A 21,188-nucleotide genomic window follows, 5' to 3' on the forward strand; every position below is an offset into this window, starting at 1 on the left:
GAACTACTGGCAATAAAACTAGCGTTCGAACATTGGCGTCATTTCCTGGAGGGGGCCAGAAGGCCAGTCCAGGTATTTACTGACCACAAGAATTTGGTTTATCTTGGGTCGGCGAAGAGATTAAATGCACGGCAGGCCAGATGGGCTCTATTTTTTGCGCGGTTCCATTTTACCGTGACTTATGTGCCGGGTTCAAAGAATGTTAAGGCTGATGCTTTATCCCGGTATATGTCGACTGAGGAGGAACGAGAGGCGCCTGCCACTATTCTTGGGGATGGAGTGGTGGTAGCAGTATTGGGCGTGAAATTGGAGAAGGCCTTGATCGAAGCGCAACACGCTGCACCTTCCAAGATACCTAGAAACAAGCTTTTTGTCCCAACTACTCTCCGACAAAGTCTCCTGAGGGAGTGTCACGAGTCGGTTCTTGCTGGTCACCCGGGGGTTTCAGAGACCATGAGATTGGTGTCTAGGAATTTTTGGTGGCCAGGGTGGAGTAAGGATGTCTTGCAGTTTGTTCAAAATTGTTCAGTCTGTGCAAGAGCCAAGGCGTCGCATACCCGTCCCCACGGTCTTCTACATCCATTGGAACCTCCTAAGGCACCTTGGACTCATCTGTCTATGGATTTCATCACAGGCCTTCCGGTGTCTAAGGGTTTCACGGTCATTTGGGTAGTCGTTGACCGCTTCACGAAAATGTGCCATTTGATCCCGTTTTCCAGGCTGCCATGTGTCAAGACACTATCAGAGGCGTTTATTAAAGAAATTGTAAGGTTGCATGGTCTTCCTGAGGAGATCGTTTCGGACAGGGGACCGCAATTTGTGGCTAAATTCTGGCGGGCTTTTTGCAGCAGGTTGGGAGTTACACTGTCGTTTTCCTCCGGGTTTCACCCAGAGTCTAACGGACAAACAGAGAGGAAGAATCAGGATGTGGAACAGTTTTTGAGGTGTTTTGTTCGAGAGAACCAGAATAATTGGGCTGCCTTTCTCCCCCTGGCAGAATTTTCCCTAAACAACCATGATTCCAATGCCACAGGTACCACACCTTTTTTTTGCTCCGGTGGTAGACATCCTGTTTTCGGAGTATTTTCTTCCATTTCTTCCCCAGTTCCGGAGGAGGAGCTATTTTCTAAAAAGCTGCAGGGGGTATGGTCCCGTATCCGAGAGAATCTGGTGCGGGCGTCGCACCAGGCTAAGGTCCAGGCGGATCGGAAGAGAGGAGAGTTGCAGTTCTTCCCTGGTGAGATGGTTTGGTTGTCCACCAAGAATATCAGGTTGAAGGTTCCTAGCAAGAAGCTGGGTCCCAGGTTTGTGGGTCCTTTTAAGATCATCAAGATGGTAAATGAAGTGGCGGCGCAGCTGCAACTACCTAAAAGGTGGAAGATAAACCGGGTGTTCCATGTCTCCTTGTTAAAGAAGGCCAAGAAGGGAACGTCTCCAGTTAAGGTTCCACCAGTTTCTGAGTCCGGGGAGTATGAGATATCCCGAGTTCTGGATAGCAAATATGTTCGGGGGAAGCTACGGTATCTGGTGGCATGGAAGGGATACGGTCCTGAGGATAATTCTTGGGTCCTGGAGTCGGATATGTCAGCCCCCAGACTCGTGGAGAAATTCCACAAGGAGTTCCCGAAGAAGGATGCTCCTAGAGAATCCGGAGTCTTCTCCTTGAGGGGAGGGTCCTGTTAGGAGTATTTAGGTTCATTGCTTTCTATTTTTCTTACCTGGGGAGTTTTTGGCTGCGCAGTGTCTGGGGTGGCATCCTGGCGCTGCGGGGTTGTCCTGTCGTGGGTATTGGTGCACACCTTCTGACTTGCACACGCGCACTGCTGGTAGGCAGCTTTATTTCCTGGTTGATTAGTCTGTCCTCCCATTTGCACCTGGGAGGAGTGGTCTCTACTCTGTATTTAAACCCATGCCTCCCATGGTTCTGTGCTGAGTGTCGCTTTTACAGAGCTAGGCCTTAGCAGGAGGAGTAGGTGGTTATCTTGGATAGAGGAAGTTCCGTGGTTGGTTTTTGGGAGGTTTGGGTGAACGAGTTGGTTTGTGTGTTTTCCCTTCTGTGTTCACCAATCCTCCCTCTGTGTATAATTGACTGTGTGAGTGAATTGCCTTATCCTTTGATTTCTACTCAGTTTCCCTGTGTTTGTTTCCTAGTGTAAGGTTCCTTCCCATATTGGTTTGGGGGAATCCTTTCCCACATTTTTCCTGTGTGCTGCTTGTGTTGTTAGTCAGCGCACACCCTTGTCAGTCCCTGTCAGTAGCAGCTTCACTTGTTCGTTAGGGGTGACCCCCTTTAGTCTCCAGTCCCTAGAGATCTTATAGGGCATTCCTTCTCCCACTTCCCTCTAGGCCTACGGTATCAATGAGAGAGGTGCTGTCGGGGTCAGGCTTAGCCTGAGAACAGCCGACCCACACCCGTGAGGCAGGGACCGGGATAGCTAGTGGGAGTAGTGCAGGGTGAGATTCCCTACTGCTATTCCTTAGCCCCGTTGCAGCTACCTGGACTGACATAACATATACCCCCCCATTTATTATGAATAGTTCCTTTTATACATACCCCTCCCCCTTATAAAATAGTTCCCCAGCCTTATTATTAATAGTTATTATAAATAGCTCATATATAGGATTGAGCCGATCTTGAGATTTCAGGATCGTCTTTAAAATCCGATTTTCGATCATTTTCCAGCGATTCCGATCGTGAAATTTGCTCGATCGCCGATCAGGATCTGACCTTTCCTGACCTTCCTATATATACCGTATATACTCGAGTATAAGCCGAATTTTTCAGCACAATTTTTGTGCTGAAAAAGCCCCCTCGGCTTATACTCGAGTCAGCAAAAAAAAAAAAAAAAAATTATTATTATTTTTTTTTTTTTTTAGGGGGGGAAGGTCTATGACCAGCAGCAATATCAATGTATAGAACCTCCCATAAAATAGTGGGGAAAAAAAGAAGCTTGAAAAAAAATATAAAAATTAGAAGTTCTAAATCCCTCCTTTCCCTAGAATAGACACAAAAGTAGAAAATGACTGTGACACATATACACATTAGGTATCCCTGTGTCTGACAGTGCCCAGTCTACTGAATATAGGGGATCTGCAGTGCTCCTGTTCTGTCAGGAAGGGGTTAATAGGAGCACTGCAGATACCCTATAGTCAGCCAGGCTGAATTCCAAGTGGGGGGGGGGGGAAGAAGTCCTCAAGCTCAGGGAAGGGGCAGACAGACAAACAAAACACCCCCTCCTCTTCCCCAGCACCTACTGCACCCAAAAACTCCAACCATTTTAATTTTTGAAATTTTCCAGTAGCTGCTGCATTTCCCCCCTCGGCTTATACTCGAGTCAATAAGTTTTCCCAGTTTTTTGTGGTAAAATTAGGGGCCTCGGCTTATATTCGGGTCGGCTTATACTCGAGTATATACGGTATATATATATATATATATATATATATATATATATATATATATATATATATATATGTAGTGGGAAGGGTAGTGTGGGTTTGTGAGGGACAACAAAACATCATCCAGGGAGCAACACGGTGGCTCAGTGGTTAGCACTGTAGCCTTGGAGTCCTGGGTTCAAATCCTGCCAGGAACAACACCTGCAAGGTGTTGTTCCACAAAGACATACTGATAGGGGAAAAAAATGTACATTGTGAGCCCTATATGGGGCTCACAATCTGCATTAAAAAAAAAAAAAAATCTGCAGAAAAGGCAGATTTTAAAGTCGCGGTCATGCACCCTAATCCCAGTAATATCAGAATTGGACTTGATTTTAGCAGCAAGAGGCTCGATACAAAGAGTGAAAATAAGAGGGGAACGGAGACAGCCCTGGCAATTACCATTACGAAGGGAAAATGGGGATGAAGAAGCATGCGGGAGCTTAACAACCACCAAAGGGAAAGAGTACAGAGCAGAGAGCGCTGAAAGGAAAGCTCTTGAGAAGCCAAAACGCTCCAGAGTGGCCCTCATAAAAGACCAATCCAAGCGATCAAAGGCTTTCTCTGCGTCGAAGACTTAAAGAGGACCTTTCATCGATTTGGGCACAGGCAGTTCTATATACTGCTGGAAAGCCGACAGTGCTCTGAATTCAGATATTGCAGATTTTCTGTTAGTACAATAAACCTCATTTCAATCCTGAAATATTACTGTGTCCATCAGTTATTAGATAGATCAAACTGAAATGGCTGTTGCAAACACCAAAATATTTAGAACTAAAAATGATTAAGATTAATAGGGGTGCCCAAACTTTTTCATAGGACTGTAAGTGTCAGCTCCGTATCTTTGGCTCTTCCTCACCTCTTTGAGGGTTTCTTCCCCTCCTTAGTGGGTAGCACGGCTCATTCTACTAGAGCAGCTGGAGCCTCCTGGGCTGTTCGGCATCAGGTTTTGGTTCTTCCAGATCCAATTTGTGTTGCAACTCCCCAGGCAGCACCGAACACCCCTCAGCCAGTACGCTTGAGGCTGGTCAAAAACTCCTATGGCAGAATGGGCCCGCTCCTTCTACTTCTCTAACATAATTCCATGGGGTCAGAGTTATCTGCTGGAACATACAGTAGGAACCATCTAGTTATGTCTGTACCTGCTGGTGCAGCCGGTGGGTGTCAGTGGCCTGTTGTGGGTCTATCCACAGTAAGCGCAATAAAAACTTTAAGTCCAGCGTGTCCTTGTGTTAAAAAAATCTTCCTTTTATTAATTCCAGAAAGTTAAAAAATTGTGGCATCAATCACAGACACAGGATGGTATAACAGGAAAAAATGGTAAATTCAAAAATCCATCTCTACTTTGAACCTGTTGTCACATCAGTGGCACGTGATTCTCCACAGTTTTCACGTTGGTTATTCCCAATGGCGCCATTTCTCCGCTCACAATACATTTTGACCAAAGCAGCACACGAACAGGTCACAACCTGCACTGTTGGAAAAATACTGTCACCCTTGGCCCGACAGCCAATAATCATCCCTTGTGCAACTCTGATAAATCGTCCCCTTTACCCGAGACAACAATGAGATTCTGTTCAGCCTATCACACACCTTATATACCCACCAAGCCGGCCCACAACAAGTCACTTCCTTCCTGAGCTACACGCTGCCGACGTCAGAAGTAGGAGGTGGTGATAATAATGGGACTCAACTCTTCTATTTATTCCATGGGATTCCGTGTAGTGATTACATTGTCTCATCTTCTCTCCATTCAGGTTCCTACAATATAGAATCCTCTCAGTATCTTCTATATAAGAGAATATTCCTGATTGATCCATCAAGGATGGAAAGAGACAGGAACAAGATGGCGGAAAGTCTATTAAATCTCACCCTAGAGATCATCTACCAGCTTACTGGAGAGGTGAGAGATTCTGATGATGTCATCATGACATCATTCTTATCTATAGTAATAACAGATGATATGACTGGAGAGGTGATGGACTCTGGACATGTATGTAGTGAGATTTATTAATGTGTCTCCCCCTAACCAGGATTACACAGTAGTGAAGAAGACCTCTAGTGGGCGCTGCCAAGCTCCTGTATATGATGGATATGGAGGAAACCTGAGCCCAATCCCAGGGTCTCCACCTCACTCCCTGATACAGGAGGAGATCAATGGACAGAAGATCCTAGAACTCACCAACAAGATGCTGGAGCTGCTGACTGGAGAGGTGACACTGCTGGGAATGCTGGGACATTATACAGTAACTGGAGGGGTCGGGGTGATGACTGTATCATTGTGTTGTCAGGTTCCTATAAGGTGTCAGGATGTCGCTGTCTATTTCTCCATGGAGGAGTGGGAGTATTTAGAAGGACACAAGGATCTGTACAAGGAGGTGATGATGGAGGACCACCAGCCCCTCACATCAGCAGGTAATAGACATGACTATATACACATGGACTTCCATTATTTGTATGTACAGAATGAATTCAGTCCCTGTCTGTGTTTCCTACAGGTAGATCCAGTAAGAGGACAACACTGGAGAGATGTCCCAGTCCTCTTCTTCCACAGGATGATGATCAGGTAGATGGAGATATTGTTATGGTCTGGGGATCTCTGCCCATGGACTGGCCCCTATCTAATAACCTCTCAGCCAAGTTGAAGGAAAAACACATAAGAAAACCAAAGACAATAGTATGAGCAGTTTGGAATAACTAGTGTGTTATACTCCTACACGCTGCCTTGCACACTAGAAGTAGCCATTAGCCCGGCTAACTAACCTGAGTGGGCGTGAACATGCCGCAGAAATTACTTACGCTAGGTTCACACCTGCGTTCGGCAGTCCATTCTGTGGTTTCCGTCTTCTGCATGCAGAAGATGGAAACCTATCAGACCGGGTCCGGCCATGAGCTGCGGTGAGCATTTTATGCTCTCCGCCGCAAAACCGTTTTGTTAAAATTGGACACAGAGTACTGCATGTCCGACTCTGTGTCCGATTTTAAAAAAACGGTTTCGCGGTGGAGAGCATAAAACGTTCACCGCCGCTCATGGCCGGACATCTTTCAAACCCATTCAAATGAATGGATTTGAAAGAGTCCTGCAGGTTTCCGTCTCCTGCCTCTGTTTTGTGCAGGAAACGGAAACCTGCAGAACGGAGACCGGGCTCAGATGTGAACAAGCCCTTACCTGCAAGGGAAACAGTAAACCTGACTTGTTTCACATTTATGAAGGAGAGGTAAGATACCGAAAATTCCCCCCCACAGGTGTCCTACTGGAATAACGGTGAATATGAGGGAACATATAGTATAGAACAGAAAATAAATGTGAAACACAGAAATATTGACACTATGGAAAGGATAAACAGAACTTAGTATCACACACACAAAAAACACCTACAAAAAGTCCAAACATCCAAGCAGTAAAAGGCTAGGGTTCACTGCACCCTGAACAACTATTCTTGGATCAGTATGCTCAATTTTTAGCAAATATCCATATGGTATGTATGAATAGGCAACAAGGAAGGCTGAATGGGCCAGGACTCAGACACAGATGAATAAGCAGTTTCAGGCAGACAGACCACTTCTGAAACATGAAAAACTGAAGTCTAAAGACCATTATCTGACAGCATGCACAGCGGATTTAAATAGTAAAGAGCAAGAGTAATCAGAGAGGGGATTGGAAGCCGCCTACAGCCTGTAATTAGCTCTCAGCACTGCAGAGGACTTAACCCCTTTAGAGGCAAAGACACACTAGGGCTAGTTCACACGTAAAAACCTCCTGGCTTATTTTGGTCCTGAAAAAAACGCTTCCTAATTAGGAAGATTTTTTTTTACCTTGCCAAGCTTTTTATGGAGCTTTTTTTGTAAAAACAACTTCCAAAAAAAAGCCAGGCTGTTTTCCCCTCCTATAAAGTGAATGGGCTGAAAAAAAACGCTAGCGGTTTTTTCGCAAAATAAAGCGTCGCTTATTTTTGCATAAAAACGCGGGGAAAAAAAACGTGCGGTTTTCGCCTCCCATTCACTTCTATTGCTTTCTTCAGGCGGAGAACGCCTGAAGAAAGGTCATGTCGCTTCTTTTTCTGCTAGCAGAAAAAAAAGCTAGCAGAAAAAAAAAAAAAAAAAATAGCTGTGCACTTAGGGCTCCATTGTAAAGGGGCTGATTTTGAAGCAAAATCCGCTGTCAAAATTAGTCTCTTTGCCCACGTGTGAACTAGCCCTAACTATTCCAGGCACAGTGCAAGAAACAAGTTCAGCGGCAGGCCAGCTTGAGAACTGCCGAAACGCCGGAGAAAACGGATCATCAACGTCATTATATAGTGTCCCAGCGAGCTGCTGAGATACCAGAACAATTACAGGCTCGGTGTGAGGAACAAGTTCAGCAGCAGGACAACTTAAGAGCTGCTGAAATGCCGGAGCAGGCAAACCATGGATGGCAGCAATTTGCAAATTTAGGCGGATCATCGATGCCAACAACCCGCAGACGAAGTCGCAGGCAGAGGCTAGTAAAGGATAAATACCTAATTGATGGAGTCTGACTGCTGAGACCCTCACTGATTCTGAGAACGGGTAGGGGTTATGGTAATTATTATCCCCAATATGAACTCAGCCAGACCCCAGCCAGCCTGAGTATAGGTGTATCACTTGGTGGATATACAAACCCACGCTCCTATACTCTTTGATGGCAGTTAAAGCACAGTATTCAGCTATCTATGGCGCTTCCATTGAAGACAATAGGAAAGTGGGTTTTATACTTAAACCGGTTTTATTAAAGATTTTTCAAAACAATACAGAATAAACAACAGACATGAAGTCGAGCAATAATGAAAAAACATCACAGACCGCGGACAGGGAGGCCAAAAAAGACCCCCCTCCGCACAAATCAAATATAGCCCAACGAGAAAGGGAAAAAGGGAAAAGGAATAGACAAGAAACAAACAAACAAACACAAGACGAAGACTAAAAGAACCACAACGGAAGCAAAAGAATAAAAGGAGAAGAAAACAGACGGCCATGTCACACTCAAGCAAAGGCAGCAGAAAAGGCAGACGACTCCTGGAACATAACCCAGGGATGCCAACGAAGTTCAAACTTTGAATAGTCAGGGGAATCTTCCGCCACCAAGGTCTCCATCCGCTGAATAAGAAGGAACTCCTGGAGGAACTCAATCAAGGAGGGAGGGGTAGAGCTGCGCCAGTGTCTAGAGATGACGGTCCTGGCGGCCACAAGAAAGTGCCCCAGGAGGTCCTCCTTAATCTCCGACAGCTTATCAGGGATAACCGACAGGAGTGCCAGCTGGGGAGAGACAGTCACTGAGCGCCCACTGACCCTGGAATACAAAGAAAATACCGCGTCCCAAAAGGGGCGCAGAACGTCACAGTCCCACCATATGCGCAACATAGTACCCCTAGCGGAGCCACAGCGCCAACATAAGTCCGGAACAGCGGGAAAAATCCTATGGAGAAGCACTGGACACCTATACCACCGGGACAGAATCTTATAATTCCTCTCCTGAGCACTACACGGGAGGGCCAGCTTGTGAGATAGCAAAAAGGACCGGTCCCAATCCGCAGATGACAAACCCACAGGAAGGTCGGCGTTCCAAGCGGCAACGTAGGGAGGGAGTTCCGCAGTGACATCCGAGAGGAGAACATCATACAGTAGCGAAAGGGCACGAGGGGGGGGGGGGTCTGTCGCCCAACATAGGATTCAAGGGCTAGACGAGGAGAAGAGAGGCGAGGAGTGAGCGAAAACTGCTTCAGAAAGGACTGGAGTTGAGCGTACTCCAACCACGAGAGGCGCAGGTCAGGGTGAGAACTACACAGCTGGGCGAACGGAAGGAGCGGAGAATCACCCGCCACCTCCTGAAGACAAGTAGAATCCGCTCGGTCCCAGCAGAGGAACCGGTCAACCGAGCAGCCAGGAGGGAACATAGGGTTGTCGAAGAGGGGAGTCAAAGGGCCCGGGACACGGGCCAAGCGGCCAGAAGAACGGACCAGATCCCATACTTTCAGAAAATGCGAAGGGAGAACGTAGAGGCCAGGGGATTTAGGACGAAAGTGCGGAGGGATCCATGGCCAAGAGGAAAGCGAAGACGAAATCAGATCGAATTCGATGGAAACCCACTGCTTATCATGGCGACGGAACTGCCAATCGAACAGACGAAGCAAAACCGAGGCACGAAAGTAAAGGCGCACATCCGGGAGACCAACGCCACCCCTATATTTACGCCGGACAAGAGTACTAAACCCCAGTCTGCTCCGAGAGGAACCCCACACAAACTTCCCGAACAACGACTGTACCCTGGCTAAAAAGGCGCGGGGAAGAGGGATGGGCAAGGCCTGGAATAGGTACAAGAACCGAGGGAGGACATCCATCTTAAGGGCATGAATGCGACTAAACCAAGAGGGGAGACGAGCTCCATAGGAACGTAGATCAGAGGTAATAGTATCCAAAAGCGGGAGATAATTAAGTTGGAACAGGGAAGCAGGATCAGGAGAAAAACGGATCCCCAAGTATTTGAAGGAAGAGGGTTGCCACCGAAACGGAAAAGACCGAGACAGGAACTCAGCCTCAGAAGGGGGAAGTGAGACATTAAGAGCCTCGCTCTTAGATAAATTGACCTTAAAATTGCTAAGGGCACCAAAGCGGGAGAATTCACGTAAGACAGCCGGAAACGAGACCCGTGGTTCAGAGACATACAGCAGAAGATCATCCGCATATAGCGCCGCCTTGACCATACGGGAACCCAACTGTATACCGTGGACATCGGGGCAACGACGCAACGCCACCGCCAGATTCTCCATCACCAAGGCAAAGAGCAAAGGCGAGAGGGGGCAACCTTGGCGGGTACCATTGCGGACCGGAAAAAAATCCGAGATCACTCCGTTCACCCGGATTCGCGCCGACGCATTCCCGTAAAGAGCTAAAATCTTGCCCAGGAAACCGGAGCCAACCCCGATCTGTGCAAGGGTCTCCCGAAGAAAACCCCAATGAATGCGATCAAATGCCTTCTCGGCATCGATTGAGAGCAAACAAAGAGGAACCTTAGAGGAGCGGGCTATAGAGATGGCCAGAACAGTTTTGCAAACGTTATCACGCGCTTCCTGATCCGGGATAAAGCCGACCTGATCACTATGAACCAAAGCAGGCATGAAGGAAGAGAGGCGATTCGCCAACAAGTTCGCATATAATTTCACATCAATATTGATTAAGGAAATAGGCCGGTAACTCCCCGGGCATACAGGGTCCTTACCAGGCTTAGGAAGCACAGTGATCAGGGCAGACAAGGATTGCGCAGAGAACGGAGACGAATCCCCCACACTATTAAACACCCGCGCCAGATCCGGGGAAAGGAGGGAACTGAAACATTTATAAAAGCGAGCAGAGAACCCGTCCGGTCCCGGCGCTTTACCCGCGGGTGTAGACTGGATTACCGCGGCGACTTCTTCTAACGTAAATGGCGACTCAAGGGCTTCCGCGTCAGAGCTAGAAAGAGAGGGAAGAGCAGTGTCGGCTACATACTGTCGGATCTTGTCTCTAAGCACCGACGGGTCCAAATCCGCGTAATGACCGTGAATATCATACAAGTTCGAGTAAAACGAGCGGAACTCCGCAGCAATATCAGTGGGGTTATGAACAAGACCACCCGACCCAGTACGCAAGCGCGGAACATACGCAGGAAAGTGTGTTTTATATCCACTAAGTCACACTCCTATATTCAGGCTGGCTGGGGTCATCAATACAGTATTTATCCTCTATCCTAAGCATAGAGGATAAATACATTTCATAGCATTAATTGTATTCATATTACCATTACTTGCATTAATGCTTACTTGTTTTAGAAGCTGGTGAACCAGAGGGAACAGGAAGGAGTCCATGCAGGCAGCAGGACTACAGTAGTTGGGAAGAGAGGAGGAAGAGAGGGAGATTGCAGGAGCCATACACCAAACTGGTTGTTTGAGTTGTTTTGCCCCCTGTACTTAGGCTGTATCAGGTCCCTCCACTGATGTGATGACCTAGCTGACTGCAGCAACAGAGAGTAATACAAAGTGGACGGAGCCACGGGAGCAAGGAGAAGTCATCATCCAGGAGGCGGAGCAGCCCTAATGATAGTCAGCGTGAGCTGCAGGAACTGATGTGTGTGTGTGTGTGTGTCCAGCCTGTGCTGCAGGAGTGTCTATCTACGCACTGCGAGCTCCCTTCATGTCAGTCCCCTCCCCTGGTGGCTATACTTCTAAACCAGCTCAGGATAGGTCCCGCTCAATGTTTTTTTAAAGCAGCCTGTCTTGGGCTGGTTTAAGTTACCAAAATGCCGCCCCCCGTGTTTCCCAGAGCAATGCCGCCTCATTGAAGATACCTCCCTGGATGTGTAGATGGGCTGTGAAGTCCTTGTGGTCAGTCTTGTTGTATCCAGCAGTATTATATGGTTATATACATGGGCGGTGTCATTGAGCCGCCATCTAATATGTTTATCCGGCTTCTCACAGACCTGCAGCTACTGTCAGGACATCTTTCATCTTCATGCGGATTAATGATCTAGAACATTCTCTGTGACTTCCCCATTTGTCCGGTGACTTTTACATTATCATTATTGTTTCACAGATTTTCCATCAGGATAAAGATGTGAGCGACATTAATGCTATATCTATGAGAATAAAGGAAGAGCCCTATGTGAGTGGTGATGAGGAGGGTGAGGAGGACATTCCTACAGGGAACCGCCCAGGTGAGGAGTCACCACTATATAAAGCACAGAAGGGTCACTGATTCTCCTCAGACATTGTTTAGACTATTTGTTGTTCCCCGATTCAGGTAAAATACTAATAATACATGAATATAAATGTGATACCGCTATAGGGGGTAATAAATGTAGTATAGAATAGAACGGACAGCAGGAATATGGACTTGACATTGATGTGAACGAGGCAAATTTCTTCCTCACCGGCTGTCAGTCCTTGTGAAGGGAAAGAATTTACCAGAATTATACAGCAGATTATTTCAGGTAGCGGAAAAATAATCCTCCTGCTCGATCTTCAGGCAGATTCCACCTTAGAGCTCTATGGAAATAAATGGGAGGTGGAAAATCCGGCCTGGCCAGTAAGGAATCTGATGGAAATTCGGGGGCTGATTTGGTAAAGTGGAAAAATTCTTCTTCTGAATTCCTGAAGCAGCTTCTACAAATGTCACTGTGTAAACCTCACCTTAGACCCCAATCACACTATGGAATCCGGACTAGAAAATCTGGTCTGTACATCAGTCACATTTCCCAGCCTGAACTCTGTCCACACACCAGGACTCCCCATATCTTAGTGATCTATGACGCTAGGAGTCCCTGCTTCCTTGTGACTCCACAGACCCTACTATATACTGTATGGGACAGCAGATCCGCGGTGAGTTCAGGCTGGGAAATCCAGCAGATGTGGTTTGGATTCTATTGTGTGTATGGGGTGTAATACAGTAAGATTTATGGCATCCTACAGTATTATTCTACATAAGTGGTCATATTTAAGCAGCCATGGATTGTGTTCAACTCTACAATGACCTAGAGCAGTGGTGGCGTCTCCTGTCCTGCTTCATTACTATTCACTATCACTGACCTCCGTCTCAGCGCAGTGAATACTAATGAAGTAGGCTGCGCTGCCGTCGTTTGCTGCCTGTGCCACTGACTTCACTTCTTCACATGGTCTGAAGCATCTCAGGCAGCGGCAGCTCAGTGGGTTATGGTATTGTTATGGTTATGTTATTCAAAAATAGCAACATCAGTTTTCTTCTTATCAGATGACTGTACCAGGGGCTCAGAGGGACATCTGATATCTACAGATTATAAAGCAGAAGATCATGGTATCACACAAGATTCATGTGAAGAGCATGCCAATACCCCAGATATACCCTCAGGCCTTCAGGAGAAAGATTATTCTCCTAATTCATCACAGTCTCTTAAGCAAAATGAAAGCTGCAGAAGAGGTGTTATAAATCAGAGAATTAACACAGGAGAGAAGCCATATTCATGCCCAGAATGTGGGAAATATTTTATGAGTAAGTCACATCTTGTTAGACATCTCAGAATTCACACTGGGGAGAAGCCTTATTCATGCCCAGAATGTGGGAAATGTTTTACTCAAAAATCAAGTCTTGTTGAACATGAGAGAACTCACACAGGAGAGAAGCCATATTCATGCCCAGAATGTGGAGAATGTTTTATCTCTAAATCAGAACTTGTTAGACATCAAAGAATTCACACAGGAGAGAAGCGTTATTCATGCTCAGAATGTGGGAAATGTTTTGCTTATAAACCATTTCTTGTTGAACATCAATACACTCACACAGGGGAGAAGCCATATTCATGCTCAGAATGTGGGAAATGTTTTACTCAGAAATCAAATCTTGTTCAACATCAAACGATTCACACAGAGAAAAAGCCATATTCATGCTCAGAATGTGGAAAATGTTATGCTTATAAATCACAACTTGTTAAACATGAAAGAATTCACAATGGGGAGAAGCCATATTCATGTCTAGAATGTGAGAAATGTTTTACCCATGAGTCAAATCTTGTTCAACATCAAAGGATTCACACAGGGGAAAAGCCATATTCATGTTCAGAATGTGGGAAATGTTTTATCTCTAAATCAGAACTTGTTAGACATCAAAGAACTCACACAGGAGAGAAGCCATATTCATGCCCAGAATGTGGGATATGTTTTGCTCAGAAATCAGATCTTGTTGGACATCAAAGAACTCACACAGGGGAGAAGCCATATTCTTGCCCAGAATGTGGGAAATGTTTTGCTAGGAAATCAAATCTTGTTACACATCAGAAAATTCACACAGAGAAGCGGATTGTAAGTGGATTTTCAACTTGAAGTCATTGACCCATCTTAACAAGGAGCTTACAGTCAGTTTTTTCTTGTTACATTATTTATTTTAATTTAATGTTATTTAAAGCTCTGATTTAGGCGGATCTCTAGTTTGTTTACTGTTACATAATGGACCGAGGTTCTTTTTATCCAGAATGCCTATAATGTCAACTCAATATTATACTAATCTAACGGAATAATGTCTATTATATCTATGTCTCATATCATGTACTCAAAGGTCCCCTCTTAGATCTCATAAAATGTCTCCGTCTGTGTTCCTTTCCGAGCTCATTTAATGCACCCCAATATCCCTCGCTTAGTGTTCATAAAATACACCCTCATGTCCTCTCTTGCTCACAAGTTTTCTCTTCTCCTTCTCAGTGTCTGCTCTCTGCAACGTTCTCTTTCTCTATAACATCAAAATATCCTGTACAATGCAGAACATCTCCACCCACACAAGAAGATCACATAGTCATGATGTCATCAGAGGTAGCTCTCACTCATTATTATGTCCTCCTTGTGACCCCGACACAGTATATTGTGTCCATTTGTAGCCCTCATATACTACAATATCCACCTTGTGGCCCCCAGAGTTGTGCAACAGTCCGAGATCTCTGTTGTCGCATTTTGCATTTCATAATGCGCCACACATTAGCAATGGGAGACAGGTCTGGACCGCAGGCATGTCAGTCTAGTACCTGTGCTCTTTTACTATGTAGCCACGCTGTTGTAACACCTGCAGAATGTGGCTTGGCATTGTGTTGCTGAAATAAGTAGGAACCTCTCTGAAACAGACGTCTCTTGGATTGCAGCATATGTTGCTCCAAAACCTGTATGTACCATTCGGTACTAATGGTGCATTCACAGATGTGCAAGTTACCTATGTTATGGGCACTAACACACCCTCATACCATCAGAGATGTACCATGTACACTAACACTCCCCATCCCCCCATACCATCAGAGATGCTGGCTTATGGTCTCACTGTTGCCTGCCCCGGGTAGATAAGCTCCAGCATGTCGCTCCCTGATGTAATGATGAGTATATATATATATATATATATGTGTGTGTGTGTGTCTATATATATATATCATTCATAACCAGTGGCGGATCCAGGGTTTGCGGGGCCCTGGGCAATTGACTTTGGCGGGGCCCTACGCGCAGCGCGCTGCAGCAAATTAGGCCCCACCCACTTTTGTGTTGACTCCGCCCATTCTCATTCATTTTTCATGTGATTCCACACAGTATAATCCTCCTACAGTCACCCGTAAATTATATGTCCCCCCTCCATCTCTCCCCATTTTCATATACACCCTTCATCTACCCCTAGTTTCATGTCCCCCCCCTCTATCTCTGTCCCCAGTTTCATGCCATTCTCCCCCTTTATCTGCCCACAGTTTCATGTCCTCCCCCGTCTCTGCCCCAGTGTCATGCCGTTCTCCCCCCTTCATCTGCCCCAATGTCATGCCTTTCCCCCCCCCTTTATCTGCCCCAGTGTCATGCCATCCCCCCCTTCATCTGCCCCAGTATCATCCCATTCTCCCCCTTCATCTGCCTCAGTGTCATGCCGTTCTCCCCCCCTTCATTTGTCCCAGTGTCATGCCATTCTCCCCCCTTCATCTGCCTCAGTGTCATGCCGTTCTCCCCCCCTTCATTTGCCCCAGTGTCATGCTGTTCTCTCCCCCTTCATTTGCCCCAGTGTCATGCCGTTCTCGCCCCTTCATCTGCCCCAGTCTCATTCTGTTCTCCCCCCTCCATCCACCCCAGTGTCATGCTATTCTCCCCCCTTCATCTGCCTCAGTGTCATGCCGTTCTCCCCCCCTCCATCTGCCCCAGTGTCATGCCGTTCTCCCCCCTTCATCTGCCCCAGTGTCATGCTGTTCTCCCCCCCTCCATCTGCCCCAGTGTCATGCCGTTCTCCCCCCCTCCATCTGCCCCAGTGTCATGCCGTTCTCCCCCCCTCCATCTGCCCCAGTGTCATGCCGTTCTCCCCCCCTCCATCTGCCCCAGTGTCATGCCGTTCTCCCCCCTCCATCTGCCCCAGTGTCATGCTGTTCTCCCCCCCCTCCATCTGCCCCAGTGTCATGCTGTTCCCCCCTCCCCTTCATTTGCCCCCCTCCATCTTTGTCCCCAGTTTCATGCCGTTCTCTCCCTACCCCCTTCATCTTCCCCAGTGTCATGCCGTTCCCCCCCTCCCCTTCATTTGCCCCCCAGTTTCATGGGCCCCCTTCATTATGTTCCACCTTAATATTTAATACAAAACAAACACTTACACTCACCTTCTATCACTCACCTTCCATCGTTCCCCCGACGCTCCTCTCTCCAGTCACATACGCGATGCAGGAGCTTGCATTGACGTCATCGCGCTTACACACGCAAGCCGGGCCAGAGCTTTAAAGCAGGAGCTGAGATCACAGCTCCTGCATCGCGTATGTGACGGACGCCGATGAGCTGAAATCGTGACAGGCAAGTGCCGGGGGGCCCCCAGAGGCTCTGTGGGCCCCGGCACTTGCCCGACTATGCCGAGGCTGACCGGGACCATTTTGTTAGGGCCGGGCCGCGGGGCCCCGCTAAGCGCGGGGCCCCGGGCGGTTGCCCGGCTCGCCCGGCCCTGGATCCGCCCCTGTTCATAACACCATTATTGAATGATTGATATATATATTTATATATATATATATATATATATATATATATATATATATATATGTGTATGTATATAGCATGCATATCACCATTGTTGAATAGTATATAAAGGATACATTACGCCAGTGCTGAATGATATATACTGATAGACATACACTCACCGGCCACTTTATTAGGTACACCATGTTAGTAACGGGTTGGACCCCCTTTTGCCTTCAGAACTGCCTCAATTCTTCGTGGCATAGATTCAACAAGGTGCTGGAAGCATTCCTCAGAGATTTTGGTCCATATTGACATGATGGCATCACACAGTTGCAGTCGCAGATTTGTCGGCTGCACATCCATGATGCGAATCTCCCGTTCCACCACATCCCAAAGATGCTCTATTGGATTGAGATCTGGTGACTGTGGAGGCCATTGGAGTACAGTGAACTCATTGTCATGTTCCAGAAACCAGTCTGAGATGATTCCAGCTTTATGACATGGCATTGCATTATCCTGCTGAAAGTAGCCATCAGATGTTGGGTACATTGTGGTCATAAAGGGATGGACATGGTCAGCAACAATACTCAGGTAGGCTTTGGCGTTGCAACAATGCTCAATTGGTACCAAGGGGCCCAAAGAGTGCCAAGAAAATATTCCCCACACCATGACACCACCACCACCAGCCTGAACCGTTGATACAAGGCAGGATGGATCCATGCTTTCATGTTGTTGACGCCAAATTCTGACCCTACCATCCGAATGTCGCAGCAGAAATCGAGACTCATCAGAACAGGCAACGTTTTTCCAATCTTCAATTGTCCAATTTCGATGAGCTTGTTCAAATTGTAGCCTCAGTTTCCTGTTCTTAGCTGAAAGGAGTGGCACCCGGTGTGGTCTTCTGCTGCTGTAGCCCATCTGTAGCCTCAAAGTTCGACGTACTGTGCGGCGTTCAGAGATGCTCTTCTGGCTACCTTGGTTGTAACGGGTGGCTATTTGAGTCACTGTTGCCTTTCTATCAGCTCGAACCAGTCTGGCCATTCTCCTCTGACCTCTGGCATCAACAACGCATTTCCGCCCACAGAACTGCCGCTCACTGGATGTTTTTTCTTTTTCGGACCATTCTCTGTAAACCCTAGAGATGGTTGTGCGTGAAAATCCCAGTAGATCAGCAGTTTCTGAAATACTCAGACCAGCCCTTCTGGCACCAACAACCATGCCACGTTCAAAGGCACTCAAATCACCTTTCTTCCCCATACTGATGCTCGGTTTGAACTGCAGGAGATTGTCTTGACCATGTCTACATGCCGAAATGCACTGAGTTGCCGCCATGTGATTGGCTGATTAGAAATTAAGTGTTAAGGAGCAGTTGGACAGGTGTACCTAATAAAGTGGCCGGTGAGTGTATAGCATGCATACACCATTGTTAATGGTATATACTGATAATGCCAATAATTTATGATCTATACAGATAATGCCTTTGTTTAATGATATATACTGATGAATATATATAGTGTCCATAACACGTTGGCTGAATGGGATTTACTGAAGCATGTATATACTGTATATGACATCTATAACCCCATGTGGGATGATATATACTGATAGCATGCACAACACCATCACTGGTTGATATATATAGTGTGTATAGCTCCATTTGGAACAATATATACTGAAGGGTGTATAATTTCAGAATAGTATGCTCTAAGGATTTATATGACATGTATAACTCCATTTTGCAATGAGATCTATTATATATGTGTGTAATATTCATTACAGGTTTACATATATATCAGGTCAAATATCTTGTGGTTGGAAAAATAAAAAAACGTTTTTTGGCAATAGTCTAACGGGCACAGTCTTTAGCTGTTTATACCAGGCTGTGTATGTTATTATACATTCTGCCTGGTGTGATAATAGTGTATGTTATGTGAAGTGGAGAGGGGTATAGTGTGGGAGAACCGCTATTTTTCTCCAAGACTGTTGCAGTATTCACAGGTGTTTAGCTTGTAGGTCCCGGACTGGAGTAAAGTTCGGGCCAGTCCTGCAGGGTAATCCGTTCCAGTCTTGGGAATAGACCAGCAGAGCTCTGTAAGTAGCACAGGTGCGCTGGTGAGTGAGAGAGGAGAGAGACTGAAAGACTGACACAGTCAACCAGCCTGAGAAAAGCTCTGCCAAAAGAACGGTGTTAAAGTGCCGGGTATGTGCACCCCTTGTTTACTGTTTTGTTAGGAGGTCAGCAGTAGGCCGACCCCCTGGTTAGTGAGGGAAGAAATTGTTTAGTAAGCTGCTGGACAAGCGTAGGTCTTTATTTTCATTTGTTTGTTTTGACATGCTGAGCTGCTGAGCAGCACTACCTGTACCTGTGTGCTTGTCTGCTGCAATAAAGACTGCTGCTGGGAAAGAAACCAGAGCTTCTGAATCCCCCGTACATCACAGTTATTACACATTCCACCTGTTCTGATAATGTTGTATGTTATTACACACTCTGCCTGTTGTGATAATAGTGTATGTTATTATACAGTCCGCCTGTTCTGATAATGTATGGTATTATAACACTGTCTGCTCTGATAATAGTGTATGTTATTATACAGTCCTGCCATGAGTAAAAAAAAAAAAGACAAAAGAAAAACAAAAACTTAGTGTAATGAGCAGTTTGGAATTACTCGTGTGTGATACTCCTAATCCCTGCCTCACACACTAGAAGGAGCCGTGGGCCCGACTAACTGACCTGACTGGGCACAGACACAGCCGGAGAAATAACTCACCTACAAGAGAAACAGTAAACCTGACTTGTTTCACATTTAGAAAGGAGAGAGGGGGGCCATACGGTGGCTCAGTGGTTAGCACTGGAGCCTTACTGCGCTGGCTCCTGGTGTTCAAATCCCGCCAAGGGCAAAAAACCATCTGCAAGGAGTTTGTATGTTCTCTCCGTGCTTGCGTGGATTTCCATCCCATATTCCAAAAAGACGTACTGATAGGGAAAAAATGTACATTGTGACCTCTATGTGGGGCTCACTATCTACATTTAGAAAGGAGACGTAGATACAGAGAAAGCCCCGCCCAGGTGTCCGACTGGACTAACGATGAATATGAGGGAGCTGTTAGGAGTATTTAGGTTCATTGCTTTCTATTTTTCTTACCTGGGGAGTTTTTGGCTGCGCAGTGTCTGGGGTGGCATCCTGGCGCTGCAGGGTTGTCCTGTCGTGAGTATTAGTGCACACCTTCTGACATGCATGCACGCACTGCTGGTAGGCAGCTTTATCTCCTGGTTGATTAGTCTGTCCTCCCATTTGCACCTGGGAGGAGTGGTCTCTACTCTGTATTTAAACCCATGCCTCCCATGGTTCTGTGCTGAGTGTCGCTTTTACAGAGCTAGGCCTCAGCAGGAGGAGTAGGTGGTTATCTGGGATAGAGGAAGTTCCGTGGTTGGTTTTTGGGAGGTTTGGGTGAACAAGTTGGTTTGTGTGTTTTCCCTTCTATGTTCACCAATCCTCCCTCTGTGTATAATTGACTGTGTGAGTGAATTGCCTTATTCTTTGATTTCTACTCAGTTTCCCTGTGTTTGTTTCCTAGTGTAAGGTTCCTTCCCATATTGGTTTGGGGGAATCCTTTCCCACATTTTTCCTGTGTGCTGCTTGTGTTGTTAGTCAGCGCACACCCTTGTCAGTCCCTGTCAGTAGCAGCTTCACTTGTTCGTTAGGGGTGACCCCCTTTAGTCTCCAGTCCCTAGAGATCTTATAGGGCATTCCTTCTCCCACTTCCCTCTAGGCCTACGGTATCAGTGAGAGAGGAGCTGTCGGGGTTAGGCTTAGCCTGAGTACAGCCGACCCACACCCGTGAGGCAGGGACCGGGTTAGCTAGTGGGAGTAGTGCAGGGCGAGATTTCCTACTGCTATTCCTTAGCCCCGTTGCAGCTACCTGGACTGACATAACAGTACACTCAGCCGTAAAAAAAAAAAAAAAAAGGAAAGGTTCGTTTGCATTATGATGGACCTGAAACAGTTGTACCAGGCGGTGCAGCAGATTTCCACTGAGATGGAGGGGATTAAGCTACGAATGGAAGCCATCCAAGCTTCTGATGTATCTCAGTTACAGCAGTTGGCTCAACACACAGCCTCTCAGGTGGAGGGCATACAGAGGCAGGTGAGTAGCGCCCCTGTGGGTCGGCCTCTGGAGCCAAAAGTCAGCTTACCTGAACCCTTCCGAGGTAAGAGGTCAGATTTTTTCCGATTTCAAAAGGACTGTCTTTTGTATTTCCGGCTATGGCCGTTTTCCTCCGGTTCTGAGGTA

General features: G+C 46.6%; 2 protein-coding genes across 2 annotated transcripts in view; one reads left to right on the top strand and one right to left on the bottom strand.

Annotated features, from left to right (window-relative positions):
* LOC142191151 (uncharacterized) overlaps positions 1 to 21,188 on the bottom strand; it is a 1,229,165-nt gene that overhangs the window by 342,974 nt on the left and 865,003 nt on the right. The gene's annotated exons all lie outside the window — the stretch shown is intronic.
* The window catches only part of LOC142189702 (uncharacterized), a 152,760-nt gene that overhangs the window by 57,656 nt on the left and 73,916 nt on the right, over positions 1 to 21,188 (top strand). Inside the window, exon 6 of the mRNA XM_075262247.1 lies at positions 13,192 to 14,086. Coding sequence (XP_075118348.1) covers positions 13,192 to 14,086 — 895 coding nt within the window. The remainder of the gene's footprint in view (positions 1 to 13,191; positions 14,087 to 21,188) is intronic.

The sequence above is a fragment of the Leptodactylus fuscus genome, chromosome 1 (genome assembly GCF_031893055.1).
Source record: "Leptodactylus fuscus isolate aLepFus1 chromosome 1, aLepFus1.hap2, whole genome shotgun sequence".
Classification (NCBI taxonomy): Eukaryota; Metazoa; Chordata; class Amphibia; order Anura; family Leptodactylidae; genus Leptodactylus; species Leptodactylus fuscus.